The following is a 17,212-nucleotide window of genomic DNA, read 5'->3' as shown; positions in this document are numbered from 1 at the left end:
CCTCCTCCTCCTTCTTCTTCTTCTTCTTCTTCTTCTTCTTCTTCTTCTTCTTCTTCTTCTTCTTCTTGACAGGGTCTTACTTTGTCACACAGGCTGAAGCACAGGGCATGAGAGATGCTTGTAAACTGAATCCAAAACCTTTCTATGTCTGTCTTTTCTTTCTTTCTTTCTTTCTTTCTTTCTTTCTTTCTTTCTTTCCTTCCTTCCTTCCTTCCTTCCTTCCTTCTCTTTCTTTTCTCTCTCTCTCTGTCTTCTTCTTCTTCACAGGGTCTCACTTTGTCACACAGGCTGGAGCACAGTGGTGCAAACACAGCTTACTGCAGCCTCTAACTCCCAGACTCAATTGATCCTCCTGTCTTAGCCTCCCGAGTAGCTGGGAATACAGGTGTGCACCACACCATCATGCCCAGCTCATTTTAAAATTTTTTGTATAGGCAGGGTTTCGCCATGTTTCCAAGGCTGCTGGAATTCCTGGGCTCCAGTGATCCTCCCACCTCGGTCTCCCAAAGTGCTGGGATTACAGGCATGAGCCATTCAGTCCGGCCTCTATCCCCATTTCTCAGATGGGAAAACTGAGGTTGGGAGCGGAGCATGCTGGCCCAAGGTCACGCAGCCTAGGGTCCCTGGTGTCCTTGCCCCAGCCTGCCTGTCCTAAGCTGAGTCCAGCACCCCTGCCCAGCCAGTGAAACTCATCACGCTTTTCTCAGCTGTAACTACCCTCTTCTCCAAGTGAGGCTTCAGGGATGGGATCTGGGTGGGCTTAACTCTGGGCCTACTCCTTAGAGATGGGACCCCGCGAGCGCCCACCCACCTTGGAGATTCTTCTTCCTCATTTTACAGCCCGGGAAGCTCAGGCGCCAGAGGGTTAGACCAGCTCAAGGTCGCGAGCGCGAGCGCGGCCAGAGGAGAATCCAGGGGTCCAGCCGCCCAGCGGGGGCTTCTTGGGGGCGGGCGGAGCGCCTGCCGTGCCAGGCGCTGCCGGCGGCGCCGCCGGTGCCGCGGGGGCGGGGTCAGCGGAGGGCGGGGCGCCGGGCACCCGGGCCGCCAACGCCGCCAACGCCTCCGCCGCCGCCGCCGTCGCCGTCGCCGCTGCCGCTGCCGCTGCGCTCAGGCTCGAGCTCCGCGCACTCCCTCCGCGGCCGCTGAGCCGAGCGGACGCCCCTGGGGGCCGCGCCGCAGCCCTCCGTGCTCCGCCCTATCATGCCCGGTGCCCGGGCTGGGGCCGCCCAAGCAGCCAGGACACCATGCCCGAGGACGGCGCTGGCGACGGCGGGGAGGTCCCCGCGCTCATCCCGGACGGCGAGCCGCTGCGGGAAGAGGTACCGGCGCTGGGGTCTGGAGCCGGGCCTGGGGCGGCGTGAAAGGGACCAGTGCAGAAGGCGACCCCAAGAGAGGGGCTGAGGAGGGAAGTCCCAGAGCCCCTACGGCCAATGACGTCATTGGGGTCACCTGCCGCCCTGCCGGGGGTCCAGGGGCCCGCGTTGGGGGTAGGGGTGGGGCGGCTGGACAGCAATATGGGGGGCGGCTTCCGCCCCCGGCGCCCCGCATCCAGCCTTGCCCGTCCTGTGACGTCAGCGCCTGGCCCCCACGCCTCCCACTGCCGCAACCCAGCGGGGGATGCTGCTTCCACCGCCAGGGCCGCGGGGTCAGGTCCCCAGCCCGGCCCGGCCGCTCACGAGGTGTCCGGGCAGTGCCTGCAATGCAGCAGCAGTGGCAGAGCCTAGAGGGGAGGAGGGGAAGAGGAAGGGAGGTGCCTGGGTACCCCTTCTCCTTGTCCTCGAGGTGAGGATTGAGGGCCCATTCTGATGACTGGGACCCCAGATGGCCCCTCCTCAGCCCTAGCCAGTAAGGTCTGCAGGACCTAGGGCCCCGAGTGATGTGTGGGGTGATAGGGTGGTGAGTGGAGCTGTGTGTGCATTTGGGTGAATGTAGCCTGCTTGTGTGTGTGTGTTGTGTGGGTGTGTGAATTGGGGGTGTGTGTACCCTGTAGTCAGGTGAGGGTTGAGTGGGTACCTGGCTCGGGTTGTCACTCAGTGGTCTAGGTGTGTGCATGTGAGCGAGTCCCGTTGTGGGTGGGTCTCTCCCTGTGGGGTCTGAGGAGCCAAGGTGTCAGGTTGCATTGGGGGTGGGGAGATGTGCACTGTGGTCAGGTGAAGGTCTGGTATGTCTCTGGGTTTCACTGCATGTGGAACGTGTATGTGCATGTGTGTGTCCTGTGGTGGATGGGTCTGTGGTGCGTGTGTGTGTGCTATGTGTGTGTACCATGCTATGGTTGTGGGAGTCTGTGCTCTGGGGACAGGTGAGGGTCTGGAGTTTCCTGGTGACAGGCAGTGTGGCCCTCCATGGTAGGTGGGTCTGTGATGAGCATGTGTTGGAGGGGCGTGGACAAGTGTGTGTGTACCTGACAGGCTTTGCAGGTCAGGTGGCGCTGTGTTCCTGTGCTGTGTGACGGGGCCAGGCTGTATCTGGGCTGGGCTGGGGGATGGTTCCTCTCCTCTTGGGCCTCTAGAGGCCTGGTAGGTCTGGGGTAGGAGAGGTGACCCCTTAACCCCTCTTTTGTTGTTTCTACCTTTTCCACCCCTTTTTACCCTTCCGCTCTCCCCACTGTATACCTACCTGCTTCTCTCTCCATGGGCACCTGGGGGTGAGGTAGCTAGGCTGGCAGCCCTGCCAGGGAGGGTGTGGCAAGCCCTCTGAGCCAGGGAGTGGCCCCTGCTGCCCAGCAGCTGTGTCCCGCCCCCTCGCTCAGCACAGATGAGTGGAGGATGGCCCTCCATCTGCTCCCCACCCCAAGACTCGCACCTCCCCCGTTCTAGATGCTCCCGTTGACTCAAAAGCCTCTGCTGAGTCTTCTAAGTCCCTGTGGAACAAGGGACCAGAGGGAGTCTCAGGGTAATGGTGACCATATTTATTCCCATGGCCAGACACTGTGCTCAGATCTTCACACGTATGATCTTGTTGAATCCTCACAACAGACTCAGTTTACAGATGAGGAAATTAAGGTCCAGAGAGGATGAGGGACGTGCCCAAGTCATACAGTAAGTGCTGGAGCCAGCACTGGCTCCTGGGCAGTGAAACTCCAAAGCCCATGCTGTTTACACCTCTGACCCCTTCCCCCTGCTTCCCAGACCAACAGGACCAAGAATCAAGGCCCAGAGAGGGCAAAGATATAGCCAAGTCCACACAGCAAATCAGGGCAGAGCAAGGGCTAGAACTCAATTTTCTCAATAGCCAGTCCAAGGATCCACCCCTTCTGGCAGAGGCGGGCCTGCTGTGTCCTGTGTACAGTTGGCCCAGTGCTAGCAGGGCACAGTGGAGGATGGATTTTGGGGCAGCGAGTCCTGGGTTTGAATCTGCAGCGCCACTGTGAGTGAGCTGGAAATGTGAAGCCTGGAGCAAGCTACTCATCCCTCTGAGCCTCAGTTTCCTCCTCTGTAAAATGGGGCTCACGGAATCACCTCCCTCAGCTGGGTTAAGCAAAGTGGCAGGCCCCACTGATGGCCCCACCTGACACAGACTTCCCCTTTCTCTGCCCACCTGCAGCAACGGCCCCTGAAACAGTCCCTGGGAAGCTCCCTGTGCCGCGAGTCGCACTGGAAGTGCCTGCTCCTCACGCTGCTCATCCACGCCTGCGGGGGCCGTGGTGGCCTGGTGTCGCCTGGCCACAGTGCCTCGGCTGGTCCTGGGGCCCGAGGCTGCCTTGGCCCGGGGAGCCGGTGGCCCGCCACCCACCTACCCGGCCAGCCCCTGCTCCGATGGCTACCTGTACATCCCGCTGGCCTTCGTCTCCCTGCTCTACCTCCTCTACTTGGCCGAGTGCTGGCACTGTCACGTGCGGTCCTGCCAGGCGCCACGCACCGACGCCCACACGGTGCTGGCGCTGATCCGCCGGCTGCAGCAGGCGCCGCCGTGCGTCTGGTGGAAGGCCACCAGCTACCACTACGTGCGGCGCACCCGCCAGATCACACGCTACCGCAACGGCGACGCCTACACCACCACGCAGGTGTACCATGAGCGCGCCGACAGCCGCACGGCCCGCGGCGAGTTTGACTACTCGGCTCACGGCGTCCGCGACGTCTCCAAGGAGCTGGTGGGGCTGGCGGAGCACGCGGCCACGCGGCTGCGCTTCACCAAGTGCTTCAGCTTCGGCAGCGCGGAGGCCGAGGCCTCGTACCTCACGCAGCGGGCGCGCTTCTTCAGCGCCAACGAGGGCCTGGACGACTACCTGGAGGCGCGCGAGGGCATGCACCTGAAGGACGTGGACTTCCGCGAGTCGCTCATGGTCTTCGCCGACCCCCGCAGCCCGCCCTGGTACGCTCGCGCCTGGGTCTTCTGGCTTGTGTCGGCAGCCACGCTGTCGTGGCCCCTGCGCGTCGTGGCCGCCTATGGAACGGCCCACGTGCACTACCAGGTGGAGAAGCTCTTCGGCGCCAGCTCGCCCCCGCCCGGGGCCGTGCCCAGCGGGCCCCCGCTGTCCCGCGTGGCCACAGTGGACTTCACTGAGCTCGAGTGGCACATCTGCTCCAACCGGCAGTTGGTGCCCAGCTACTCGGAGGCCGTGGTCATGGGCGCAGGCTCGGGCGCCTACCTCAGAGGCTGCCAGCGCTGCCGTCGCTCCGTCAGCAGCAACTCGCTGCCCCCCGCCCGGCCCAGCGGGCCCCGTCTGCCCTTTAGCCGCAGCCGCCTCTCACTGGGCGCTGGGGGCCGGGCCACGCCAGGGGTCTTCCGCAGTCTGAGCGGGGGGCCCCTGGGGCGCCGTGGAGAGGACACAGAACCCCTCGAGAGCCCGCCCTGCTATGAGGACGCCCTCTACTTCCCGGTGCTCATTGTCCACGGAGACAGCGGCTGCCAGGGGGATGGGCAGGGTGCGCTTTGAGACCCCCACAGCCCCCAGAGTAGCCCCCTCCCCACCATTCCACCATGGGCTTAGATGCCCTGGTGATCGTCGTCCAAAACAGGCGGGAAAACAGACCAGCCACACACAAGGGGCAGGGGTGAGGGTGGGGGTGGGGGTCCTCAAACAGACTAAAATGCAGTGACCCGTGGTCATTTTGGAGGAAACGGAGGCCACCTAAGTGGAGCCTAAGAATCGCCCCCAGCATGGCTTCACCCCCTAAGATGGCCAATGATCTGGCCTGGAGGCCTCTCACAAAGGGCAGGAGAAGAAGCTTCCAGAAAGGCTGGGATGGAGAAAGAGTCCTGGGGCCAGCTGTTGCCTGCAGCAGAGGCTGCCTGTGGACACTTCCCTGCCGGGGCTGAGGCCATGCTGGGAGCTTCCCAGCGACGCAGAAGCACAAATTGGCGGGTTGGGGCCATGCCCAGCCAGGTTGGCTTCCCTGGGGCTGAAGAGCTGGCTGTGGTGGCACCATGGCCTTGGCCCTGCTACTCACCCAACATTCCCATCCTCCCCTGATAGGCCCCTCCTTGCCTGCCCTTTCGCCCGCTGCTCAGGGCCAGTCACTGATTGGATCTAGCAGTGCTGTTCCTCCACTGGGAGCCTGGTTCTTGGAGTACAGCCTTGCCCCATGCACCTGTACTGTTTCGCCTGGTGTCCACCGCACCCTCCTCCCACATTCAGCTACCCGTACAACCTGGGGTTCCTTCTCAGGGCCTCACCTGGTCCTCACATCCCCTGGCCTCTGCTCCTGCCTCCCAAAGTCCATGTCTGCCTCCATCAGTCACACACACCCAGGGACGCCCTCTCCTTGCCCTCCGGGACTTATCTACTCTTCACTTTCCTGATGATCCGTGGGGCCCAGACCTAGAGGGCATCCGAGGGGCCCGGCCTCGCCCGCAGCCTCTTGGATGAAGTCCTTGCTCCACCATGCAGGCCCTTGCTTCTCCCATCAATGAGTCCTGGCCCAGGGGACACTGACCCTCCCCCAGGGAGGAGAGAGGAGTTCCTTCCCTTTCAAGGAAGGCTTCCACACCCTCTCAAGGGTGGTGGGGAAGGGAGGAGGCTGAGAAGATGCAGATTAAATAAAGGTATGGAATGGAAGGCCTGTGCATTCCTGGGTCTTGGGTCCGAGGCCACCGCTGCAAGCATTATGGGCCTCCGTGGTTCAGGGCATGATGAGGGGTTCTGGGAAGGGACTCAGAGATGGGCTTCAGTGTTCCCAGGAACAAAGTAAGCGGAGGAGAGGAAACCTCCCCTGCCTAGCCTGGGGCCTCTGAGACTCAAGTGTGAGTCGTTCTGAGCACCTGGCTCCCCTGAATCTGGTATCTGGGCCTGGGTCACTGCTAAGGCATTGTCAAGGTGGCCCTTCTTCCAGCTCAGTGGGGGATTCCATTCTGTTGCTGGGCATGCTGAGGGCTAAGAGAGTGGTGGCTTGTCCCCAAAGTGGGGAGAAAGAGCTATGGTCTGTGACTGGAGTTCGGTGCCCCCCAGCAACTACTGACATTATCAATCTGAGGGAAAGGGCACGAAGCAGGTTGAAGGACACAAAGCTGGAAAGGACAGCCCCAAACCAGGGCAGGCTGGCATGGAATCCAAAGGCAGAGAAAACATCAGGGAAAAGGAAGGTCCTGACTCCCTGATGGAGCTCTGAAAGACTCCTGGACGTGGCATTGTCACACGTGCAGCAGTAAAGGGCGTTCACTGTGCAAGGGCAGTGGGCTAAGGGGCAAGCGTGCATGGAATCCAGCCTACAGGCCACTCCCCAAACTCTGGCATGGAGCTACATCCAGTTGGAGAAAGGGGACCCTTTTCCTATTCACGCAAAGGTGGCATAACAGCTAATGGTGACCCTGGAAGGGTGCGGAGAATGGGTGGATTTCCCTAAACAAAGACAGGGCAGGCAGTGTCTTAGACAGCGGATGCTGCCCAGACAAAGGCCTGGCTGCCGGGCATGAGCTGAGGTGTGACGAGGAGATAGAAGCAAGAAAGCATGGAAGGCTTTGCTGTAGCTTCCATGCCAAACCCTAGAATTTGTCCGTACACTGGAGCAAACTGGGCAATCTGCAACCATGGAAGGGGGATGGGCAGGGACGTGATACAGTCAAGGCTGCATTTTAGGATATTTAGCAAAAGTCCAGCTACCTGCTGGCTCTGTGGGGAGGGTGGAGTGAAAGACCAGAGCTCTCCCTGTGTGTTAACCGACAGCCTCTCTTCTTTGGGAGTGAAATCAATTCCTCATTCAGAAGCAAATTAGGTGGAAAACTCTATGGTGCCCAAACATTCAAGAAGGCTACAGTGGGTGGCCGGGCACAGTGACTCATGCCTGTAATCCCAGCATTTTGGGAGGCTGGGGCAGGCAGATCATTTGAGGTCAGCAGTTCAAGACCAGCCTGGCCAACATGGTGAGACCTCCCTGTCTCTACAAAAAATACAAAAATTAGCTGGGCATGGTGGCAGGGACCTGTGACAGCTACTCAGGAGGCTGAGGCAGGAGAATCGCTTGAACCCAAAAGGCAGAGGTTGCAGTGAGCTGAAATTGTGCCACTACACTCCACCTGAGACTCTGTCTCAAAAAAATAAATAAATAAATAAATAAATAAATAAAAAGGCTCCAGTGGGTAGGGAGGCCAGCATGCTGGTTCCAGCTCCTTGCCATGAGAAAGACCCTTTTTCCACCATTCTGCTCTAACACCATAGCCAACAACTGCCCACTGCCCACTATCCATTGTCCTCCCTTCCCCAATGACAGGACCCCAGTTTTGCTGCAGATGGCAATGTGCCCAGCTAAAAGGCAATATTTCCAGTCTCCCTGGCATATATGGTATGACTGTGTGGCTGAATTATAGGATATTAGATATAAACAGAAGGTGCTGGAAGGGATCTCCAAGAATGCCCCTTGAATAGAAGCAGTATTAGTGAAGGCCATTTTTGTCCTCTCTGCTTCAGCCTTCATTCAGCCTGGGATGCGTATGTGATAGCTGGAATGCCAGCAGCTATCTTGGAGCAGGAAGTGACCTTGAAAATTGTAGCCACATGCTGAAGATAGCAGAGCAACAAGGTAAAAGAGCCTGGGCTTTTGATGATACCATGCAAGTTTCCATGTCATCCCTTGGGTTGCCTACCTCTAGACTTCAATGAGAAAGAGAAATAAACTGTAAGTCTGCTTAAGCCCACTGTTTTTTCTTGTCTGTTACCGGCAGCTTTTACTAATTATCTACTGCCACATAACAAATTATCCTAATCCTAGTGGCTTAAAAAAGCAATAATTATGATGCTCTCTCCCGGCTTCTGTGGGTCAAGAACTCAGATAGGACACAATGGGGATGGCTTCTCTGCTCCATGACATCCAGGGCCTCTGCTGGAAGACTCACACTAGGGCTGGAATCATCTGAATGCTCATTCACTCACATGTCTGGCAGCTGATGCTGGCTGAGGGCTGAGGGCTGAGAGCCTAACTAGGGCTGTTGGTGGGAACACTCACACAGGGCACCTCCACGTGGCTTGACCTTCCTCATAACATGGTGGCTAGGTTCCAAGAACAAGTGTACTGAGAGGGTGAAAGCTGTATTTCCCTTTATGATCTAGTCTCTGAAGTCACATGGCATCACTTCTGCCCCTTTCCATCAGTCAAGGCTATTGTGAAGGTCCACCCAGTTTCAAGGGGAGGGAATACAGGATCTCATCTCTCTGTGGAGGCTTGTCAATGTCACATTGTTAGAATAACATGTGGGACGGGAGATATATTAGTGGCTATCTTCAAAAATGCAATCGACCGCTGAGCCAAATGCCATTTGCCATTCCTAACTGATTGATACCCGTAAAGTGATCTGCAAAATGAACACCAAGCTCTTTATAGTGCTGTTTTAAGAGAGGAAGGTGGTGGCATGTCAGATATGGGCCTTCCCAGGGCAGAGTGAGCTGCTCAGATCATTTATGGAAGTCTTCGGGCCTACAGTAGATTAAATATGGCCACAAATTCTTTACCACTCCTCTCTTCAAGAGGTAGAATCAGGCTGGGCGCAGTGGCTCACACCTGTAATTCCAGCACTTTGGGAGGCCGAGGCAGGTGGACCACTTAAGGTCAGGAGTTCAAGACCAGCCTGGCCAGCATGGTGAAACCCCGTCTTTACTAAAAATACAAAAATTAGCCGGGCATGGTGGTGTGCACCTGTAGTTCCAGCTACCCAGGAAGCTGAGACAGACGAATCACTTGAACCCACGAGGCAGAGGTTGCAGTGAGCTGAGATCATACCACTGCACTCCAGGCTGGGCAACAGAGCAAGGCTCTGTCTCACCAAAAAAAAAAAAAAAGGAAAAGAAAAGGAAAAACAGAGGTGGAATCTGTTTCTCCTTTAAATCTGGGCTGGACTTGTGATTTGTTGTGACCGATGGGATGTGAGGGAAGAGATGTTGGCCCACTTCTGAGGCTAGGCCTGAAAGACTCTTGTAGCTTTCACCTTTGCCCTCTTGCAATCCTGAGACCACCATCTATAAAGATGCCCAGCCAAGCCTCCTGACAGATTTGAGGCTACGTGGAGAACTGAGGACCCCAGCCAAGAGCCAGCATCAGCTCCAGATATGGGATGACCGAGGCCATCTTAGACACTGTAGGCCCAGTTGAGCCATAGATGACAGGAGCCTCAGGAGTGACCCAAGATGAGACCAGCAGATGAACTACCAAGCTGATCCCAGCCCAGACTGTTGTCCTATAGAATGAGGGGAAATAAATCTTTGTTTAATTCACTACATTTTGGAGTGATTTGTTACATGCAATAGATCACTGTCACAAGGCTCTAAACCCAGCTGCACTTCACGAGGGAGGGCACTGGGCCTGCACAGCCAGGAAGAGGAGGGACCCAGAAACCCCAGTGTTTGATGGACAACTCTCAGCTCACGATCTCCTGATGGGAGACGGGGTGGTCACGTGTTCAGACTCTCTTGGAGTCAACACCAAGCCAGGGTGTTCTGTTCTAGACTGTTCTCAAGAGGAGAATTCATGCCTGAGGAGTGGTGCAAAGTCTGGCTCCCAAACCCCAGCTGCCTCTGCCTCTGCTCTCTCCTGACATGGGCTACCCACAGCATGGCAGGAACAGAACCTATAATTTCTACCCCCACCCCCACCTGCTCCTCTCTGTCTTCCATCTCAGAAAATAGAGCTACCATTCAGTCACATTCAGTCAGTTGCCTAAGCCAGGCACCTGCACGGCAAGCCTCTTCATTTTTTTTTTTTTTTTTTTTTTTGAGACGGAGTCTAGCTCTGTCGCCCAGGATGGAGTGCAGTGACCAATCTCGGCTCACTGCAAGCTCCGCCTCCCGGGTTCATGTTCACGCCATTCTCCTGCCTCAGCTTCCCGAATAGCCATGCTTGGCTAATTTTTTGTATTTTTAGTAGAGACAGGTTTTCACCGTGATAGCCAGGATGGTCTCGATCTCCTGACCTCGTGATCTACCCGCCTCAGCCTCCCAAACTGCTGGGATTTTAGGCATGAGCCACCACGCCTGGCCGCCTCTTCCTTTTTTTTTTTCTTTTTTTTGAGACGGAGTCTCGCTGTCACCCAGGCTGGAGTGCAGTGGTGCAGTCTCAGCTCACTGCAACCTCCGCCTCCCAGGTTCAAGCTATTCTCCTGCCTCAGCCTCCTGAGTGGCTGAGATTACAGGCGCCTGCCATCACGCCCTGATAATTTTTGTATTTTCAGTAGAGACGAGGTTTTACCATGTCGGTCAGGCTGGCCTCGAACTCCTGACCTCAAGTGATCCGCATGCCTCAGCTTCCCGAAGTGCTGGGATTACAGGCGTGAGCCACCGCATCTGGCCAGGTGTGGGCATTTTCTGATTAGAGACTTGGCTATCACATATGGACTGGCTTTGTTGTAGGAGGTAAAGATCACAGGATCTGCCTGGGTTCAAACCTCCATTTACTAGTTGGTCAACTAGGGCAGATGGCTTAATGCACTTAGGCATGTGCCTTCAGCTTCCTACTCTGTAAATTGTGGTAAGAATGGCACTTACTTCATGTTGGTTGTTATGAATCTTATATGGATTAAGCCAAGTAAAGCCCTTAGAAAAGGACCGGGCATGTAAGAAGTGCTTCCAGGCCAGGCATGGTGGCTCACGCCTGTAATCCCAGCACTTCGGGAGGCCAAGGCAGGTGGATCACCTGAGGCAAAGAGTTCGAAAGCAGCCTGACCAACATGGTGAAACCCTGTCTCTATTAAAAATACAAAAATTAGCCGGGCATGGTTGTGGGTGCCTGTAATCCCAGCAACTTGGGAGGCTAAGGCAGGAGAATCGCTTGAACTCGGCAGGCGGAGGTTGCAGTGAGCCGAGATCGTGCTATTGCACTCCAGCCTGGGCAACAAGAGAGAAACTCCGTCTCAAAAAAAAAAAAAAAAAAACAGAAGTGCTTCAAGCATTCACTGTTATTATAGTCATTATTAGCACTAAATCCTACTTCCATTTGTAGTGGCCAGGGTACGAGCATTGGAACGTGGTCTGGAAAGAATCCCTCTCCCCAGGCCTGATTTGCCCAGAGGTGGGCAAGGGCAAGTTTGGCAGCGAAGGCAGGAAGCAAAGGGCCCAGCTGGAGCTCAGTGGTGTCAGCTCCCTTCCTCCTCAAGCGTTGCTCCCTGTCTGTCGCCCTAATGTTTGAAAAATATTTTACTGGGTTCCTAGCCCGGAACTTCAGCGTCTCCTGCCCTCCAGGCTGGTATTTTCACATGTAGAGATGAGAGCTGAGATAGCGTCTCGCTTGAGATACTGTCTCTAAAAACTAGGATCTTCAGCTCCTAATTGAGGGCTTCCCCCTCCAAACCCACCCCTTCGCAACACACCCCCCAAAGAAGGTGTCTAGCCTTTGGAGCACTAGGTGGCGGCGGGGGGAACCTGGCCCTAGGTCGCCAGGTGAGAGGCGATGCTTTCGCCCCTGAGAACAGGATTTGTTGGGGAGGGACAGCGAGAGTTTGACCAGCCAGTCACTTTAGAGACTGTCAGGGGAGCTCAGCTCTGGGGTGGTTCGAGGGCCAGTGCGAAGCTCCCTTAGGGACGAATTTCCACATATGACGAAGGGCATCTGCGAAAGGATGGGCTGTCCCGCGGGGGAAGTCGGCAGATATTTAAGTAACACTAACATTTAATGAATTAAGCAGCTATTTATTGAGCGATTAGTACGCTTTGAGAGAGGGGCCCTACCGAGGCCTCGCGGTGGCTGTAAGTCCGCGGGGCCGAGGCCAGGTGGCGCCAAAGGCCTTTCGACGCCATCCGCGCTGCTGTCGAGGCCCAGTCTCCGGGCTCGCCCAGAGAACCCGAAATCTGGACAAACGGAAACCGTAGGTGGAGGGAGAAGGCTCCAGGGCCAAGTTCAAGGGCATCCTGGTGAGAGATGGGGGTTCGGAGGACTGGTGAATCTGGGCATACCCCGAAGGTGGTAAGGGACCCAGGCGCGGAGTGGGCGGGGCTTGCGCCCAAGAGGGTGGAGCCTGAGTGTGGGTGGGACCTGCGATAAGAGGCTCGGTAGCGCTCTTCGCAAGGTGGTATTTGTGCGCTAGGCCACAGCCGGGACGCTCTGTGTGGGCGGGACTCGAGGGCCTCCCTCAGGGGCGTGGCTTGTAGCTTTCGTGGGCGGCCCCGGGGGCGTGGCTCCGTGTAGGTGAACCGCTGCCTCCGGGCGAGGTGTGACAGTCCTGCGAGGGCGCAGTTCTTCCACTTTTGTGAGCTTGAGGGGGGCGGGGCTTGTAGCTGGGGGCGGAGCCTGAGGAAGAGGTTGAGGGGAACTTCACACGTTCCCTGGAGGGCGGAGTTTACATCGTCCCCCAACAGAGTTAAGACCTCTGGGGGATTCCCTGCAGTGTCCAGGGCTCTGTGAGGCGAAGTTTGCAGTTGTATTGGGCGGGGCCTGTAGCGCCGCGTGAAGAGAATGTGTAAACTCGGGGCGAAGTTCATACCTCCGAGAAGCGGAGACTAATAGTTCTGCCAATCTGCGCGCGCCGAACGGAGGAGGCGGGGCTTGTGGGTTGTGGGCGGGGGACTGGGCGGGGCCTAGAGGGCAGAGGGGCGGGCACGAGCGCTGCTGGAATCTTTGAGTTGGCAGGGGCAGGGCTTGTGGCTTTGTGGGCGGGGCCTCTGGAGAGTTCCCGGGGGCTGTCTTCGGTTCTGCAGCGGGTAGGCGTCGCTTGTAGCTCCGGGTCCGAGCTGATACCGCCGGAGTAAGCAGTTCTCGGCCGCGCCCGAATGAGGCGGAGCCTGCGAGTCAGTGGGCGGAGCCCGGGCTGGGCGCAGGCGGGGGTTCTGCCCTGGGAGGCCGTCTGTTTAGGCCCGCACGCAGCTCCGCATCTGGTGCTCATTACCAGATGACAAAGAGCCGGCTCTGGGCCCCCTTCCCCACTCCCATCCCCCGCCTCCGACTGCAGTGCATTTAACTCCTTCCTGCCCTCGGGGCACTCTGGATCCCTACCCGAGGTCACGCGGGGGACTCCAGACCTTCCAGTCTCGGCAGGCCTTGTCGCTCCCCACGCTTCCTCACCTCCTTCCCAGACCTAGCGGTCTGGTCCGCCTCGCAACCCTCATTCGCATCCAGCAAACCTGCCCGACGGCGTCTCCGAGGTTAAAGCTGTGCAGGATCTGGCGGGGACGTCTGGTTTGAGTTAGGGGAACGTGAGAGCGGGGACTGGGGGCAGTGCGTAGCGTTCCCTCCGCCCCCTCCGCGACCCCCTGGTTCATCCCCAGCTCCGGCCCCTCCTTTCCTGGTTCCCTGGGGCCCAGCTCAGTCTTCCAGCTCAGGTCCAGGCCCGAAGGGGGCGCTGGGCCACTCCTCCTCGCCTGCCCGGGTGGTCGTGGCGGCTCTGCCCCGTCCTAATTAGAGGCCCCCGAGAGGCTGTAACTGAAAAATTACAGAGGCGGTGGGAACTGGCGCCTCCCCTGCCCAGGTCTCACCCCCGCCCCCCAAGGCAGTGAGCCCGGAATGAGGGAGGTCACCTCCACCAGGCTGTGATCTTTGACCAGGCCCTTCTCCAGTTCCTGGGACACCTCAGTCCTGAGCAGCCGGAGCCCTCTCTCAAGCTCGCGTCTGCTGAGCTCTGTCTGTCCCCCACCACCCCCAGCCAACATGGACAAGAGCAAAGTGCGGCCCTGGCGAAAGAAGGCCTTGCTCCTGCGGCTGTCCAAGCAGTTAGCATGGGATCTCTCCCGGCTTCCTGGCCCTTCCCAACCCAGCCTCCTGCCCGGAGCAAGTGGAGGAATGCCTCCAAGAGCACCCACAAACCAGGGGGTGGCAGTCCCCTTGAGTGACCCTGAGCCCCAGCCCGTAACTTCTGTGAAGCTTACAGGCATGGGAAGGGAAGTGTCTGAAGAAAGAATCAACTCACCCACTAGCCCCCTCCTTCACTCCTCTGAATCACCAGCCCCAGAGCCTACTTTGACCCCTAAACCCCAGTTTGGCTCCAGTTCAGCAGATGCCCTAATTCTACAACCCTCCCCCAGATTCAGCCCCACCTTCTTGGAGCTTTGGTAAAATGAGGAATAAATACGAAATTCTCCCCATGCCAAATCTCCCACTACTGGGCTCAACTGTGTGACGCTGGGCAGGGTTCTGCCCTCTCTGGACTCCTGCTTCCCTGAGAATCTCTGAGGTATACCCTGTCTTAAAGGGATCTTACCTTACCTCCTTGAGGACTCAGACAAACTGAAGGAAGATCACCTCCTTTCTTCTGAGTCCTCCCAGAATCTCCCTCAAGCACCAGTGGGGGTCAGAAGCCTTGGGTAACGTTGACACCCCATTTATTGGAGAAGACCCCAGCACCCGCCCCCTGAGGTCTTAAGGGCTTTGGTGTATCCTTGGTCACGAGCGCTGAGCCAGGAAGCAGAGTTCCTGAGAGCCAAGTCTAGTGGTTGAGAGAGGACCCTGGCTGGGCCTGAGGAGCAGGAAGCCATCTGTCCAGCTGGGCAGCCCCTGTGGGTCCCTGGTGCAGCCCCAGCCATGTGTCCAGTGCACACCCCTTCCCCCTACTCCGTGAGGGGGATCTGCACCCCATCACACGCTGGTTCTGCAGGTCTGCACCCCTGTGAGGCTGCCCCTGGGGGGCATGGGTTCCGTTGGACTCTTGCTCCCAGCATGGGTGACCCAGCGATAGCAGTCAGTGATGCGCTTGTTGGGTGCATGGGGGCCACAGCGGGTGCAGTACACAATGCCCAGTGCAAGCAGGACCACCAAAAATACACACGTTGGCACCAGGAGTGCCACCAGAAGCCACCGGTCATCCCTCTGGATGTGCTCGGCAAGACCAGCCTCCCCCAGGGCTGTTGGGGCTGCTGTGGGAGCTGCTGAGGGCAGCCACAGGGCCAGCTTGGGACTGGGGCCATCTTCCCTTGGGATTTGGGGGACTTTGGAATGGGGATGTGTAGGGCTGATGGGTGAGGTCTGGTTAGTGGGGCTCTGAGAGGGCAGGAGGGTGGGGAGGGCTGGGGGCTGGGTGGCAGCAGGCACAGAGACTTGATGGGCAGGAGACACAGGGGACCTGGAGCTGGTGGTCAGAGAGGGCTGGGCAGTAGGGATAATGGGAAGCTGGGTAGCCTGGGTTCTGAGGACAGGGGCATCTGGGGCTTGAGGGGGTTGATGGGCACCGAGTGTGGTGACCAGAGGGGCACGGTTAGGTGGGATTGCAGGCAAATGAGTGGTGGTCTGGGTGCCAGCGACCTGGGTGTCTGGAAACATGGGGGACTGGTGGGCAGGGAACAGCTCAGGATATCTGGTTGAGATCATGGGGGGCTGGTGGGCAGGGGGCTGTGCTGGATGAGAGACAGAGAGAATACCGGGTTGGTAGGCAGAAGGCAGATCTGGATAGTTGGCTGCGATCACGGGGATCTGGTGGTCACGGGACAAAGCTGGGTGTGTGGCAGGGATCACAGGAGGCTGGTGGGCGGAAGGCAGTGTGGGGCGCGTGGCAGAGACCACCACAGGCCGGGTGACGGAGAGCACTGAGGAGTGGTAGGGGACCCTGGGGGCACTGAGCGGGGGCGGCCAGGTGGGCTCCGGGTAGGGTATCTGTGGCTCTCTGTCCTCTGGGAAGCTCGGTCTATAGGCCAGGGCAAAGTCAGGCGGCTGAGTAGGCTCCATCCACAGGATCCCAGGCATCTCCGTCCAGCCACCGCCAAAGGCCTCCCAGGCCTCATCTTCATCTTCCTCATCCTCCCCATCATCCAGCAACTCATCTCCGAGGTCCTGGGAAGCCCGGGCACCCATGGCCCCTGCAGGGCTGCAGCTGATGCCATCAGCCTCCAGCTCATGACCCTCACTACAATAACACTCGAAGCCACCAACATAGTTGACACACATCTGCTGGCACACACCGGCAATCTGGCACTCATCTGTGTCCACACAGCGGTGCGGATCATCCTCCGCAGGTCGGAAACCCAGGCGACAGTGGCAGCTGTAGCCTTGTGGCCCACCGGGCTCACACTGCTGCTCGCATGGAGCCTGGGCACAGGGATCCTCGCAACTGCGCCCGTCTGCTGCCAGCCGGAAGCCCTCAGTGCAGCGGCAGGACACGTGACCATCCACCTCCTCCACACATTCGTGTTCGCAGCCCCCGTTGTCAGGGCTGCAGCCAGTCCCCAGGCACAGGGGCCCTGCCCGTGACCAGCCCACACCTCCTTCGGGCTGCTTCACGCAGAGCAGAGAGGCTCCCCTGCCAGCCTGGCACTGCACAGCGGCCACAGAGCCGAAGGGTAGCCACTCAAACTCTGTGGAGACCAGGTGGAAGGGCGTGGTATAGACGGCTGGGCCGGCCTGGCCCGCCTCGTCTTGCAGCGCTGGGCAGGCACCCTCGAAGCCAAACTGGCACAAGTAGCCGTCGACAGCCAGCGTGCATGAGCCCTCCAGCCAGCGGTGCTCGCCACTCGCCTCCAGGGCCACACAGCGCTGGGCCGGGCAGGGGCCTCCAGTGGCTGGCTGGGCCCAGTTGGTGAAAGCCGTGTCCTGGTCCCCTGTGGTCCACGTGAAGCCTCGCAGTGGGCGCTGCAGCTGGCATTGCCGGGCCTGCCGCTGCAGCCCGATCCACAGCAGCCGGCTGGCCGGGCCTGCACCCACCAGGTTGTCCACACGCTGGGCCTCCTCGGGGGTCCGAGGAGTGGCCAGGTCGCCCCCCAGCTCGCGGCAGGCCCGCCAGGCCTCCAGAAAGGTTCGGCGCCGTGGAAAGAGAGCGTAGCAGCTGCTGGGGCCGCAGGCGGAGCGGGGCTCAGCAGCCCAGGGGTCCTGGCCCAGTGTGGGCCCTGCGGCCGCCCAGGCCAGCAACAGGCGCAGCAGCATCGCGATGCCCCTGGACT

At 58.7% G+C, this 17,212-nt stretch overlaps 2 protein-coding genes across 2 annotated transcripts; one reads left to right on the top strand and one right to left on the bottom strand.

Annotated features, from left to right (window-relative positions):
* The first annotated feature begins 1,058 nt into the window (after positions 1–1,058).
* LOC105469626 (transmembrane protein 151A) lies at positions 1,059–8,065 on the top strand. The gene is given in 3 exon segments (XM_011720929.3): positions 1,059–1,319; positions 3,544–3,633; positions 3,635–8,065. Coding segments are annotated over 3 exon segments (1,407 nt in total). The 5' UTR covers positions 1,059–1,244; the 3' UTR covers positions 4,877–8,065.
* A 6,565-nt stretch (positions 8,066–14,630) lies between these two features.
* Positions 14,631–17,212, bottom strand: LOC105469627 (CD248 molecule). Its single transcript, XM_011720931.3, has one exon. The coding sequence runs from the start codon at positions 17,193–17,195 to the stop codon at positions 14,922–14,924; it is 2,274 nt and encodes a 757-aa protein (XP_011719233.2). The 5' UTR covers positions 17,196–17,212; the 3' UTR covers positions 14,631–14,921.

The sequence above is a fragment of the Macaca nemestrina genome, chromosome 12, assembly GCF_043159975.1.
Source record: "Macaca nemestrina isolate mMacNem1 chromosome 12, mMacNem.hap1, whole genome shotgun sequence".
Lineage (NCBI taxonomy): Eukaryota > Metazoa > Chordata > Mammalia > Primates > Cercopithecidae > Macaca > Macaca nemestrina.
This window is presented reverse-complemented; position numbering and strand designations above follow the sequence as displayed.

Coding starts and splice junctions, on each gene's coding strand:
- LOC105469627 (XM_011720931.3), bottom strand. CDS start 17,195: ATGCTGCTGCGCCTGTTGCTGGCCTGGGCGGCCGCAGGGCCCACACTG.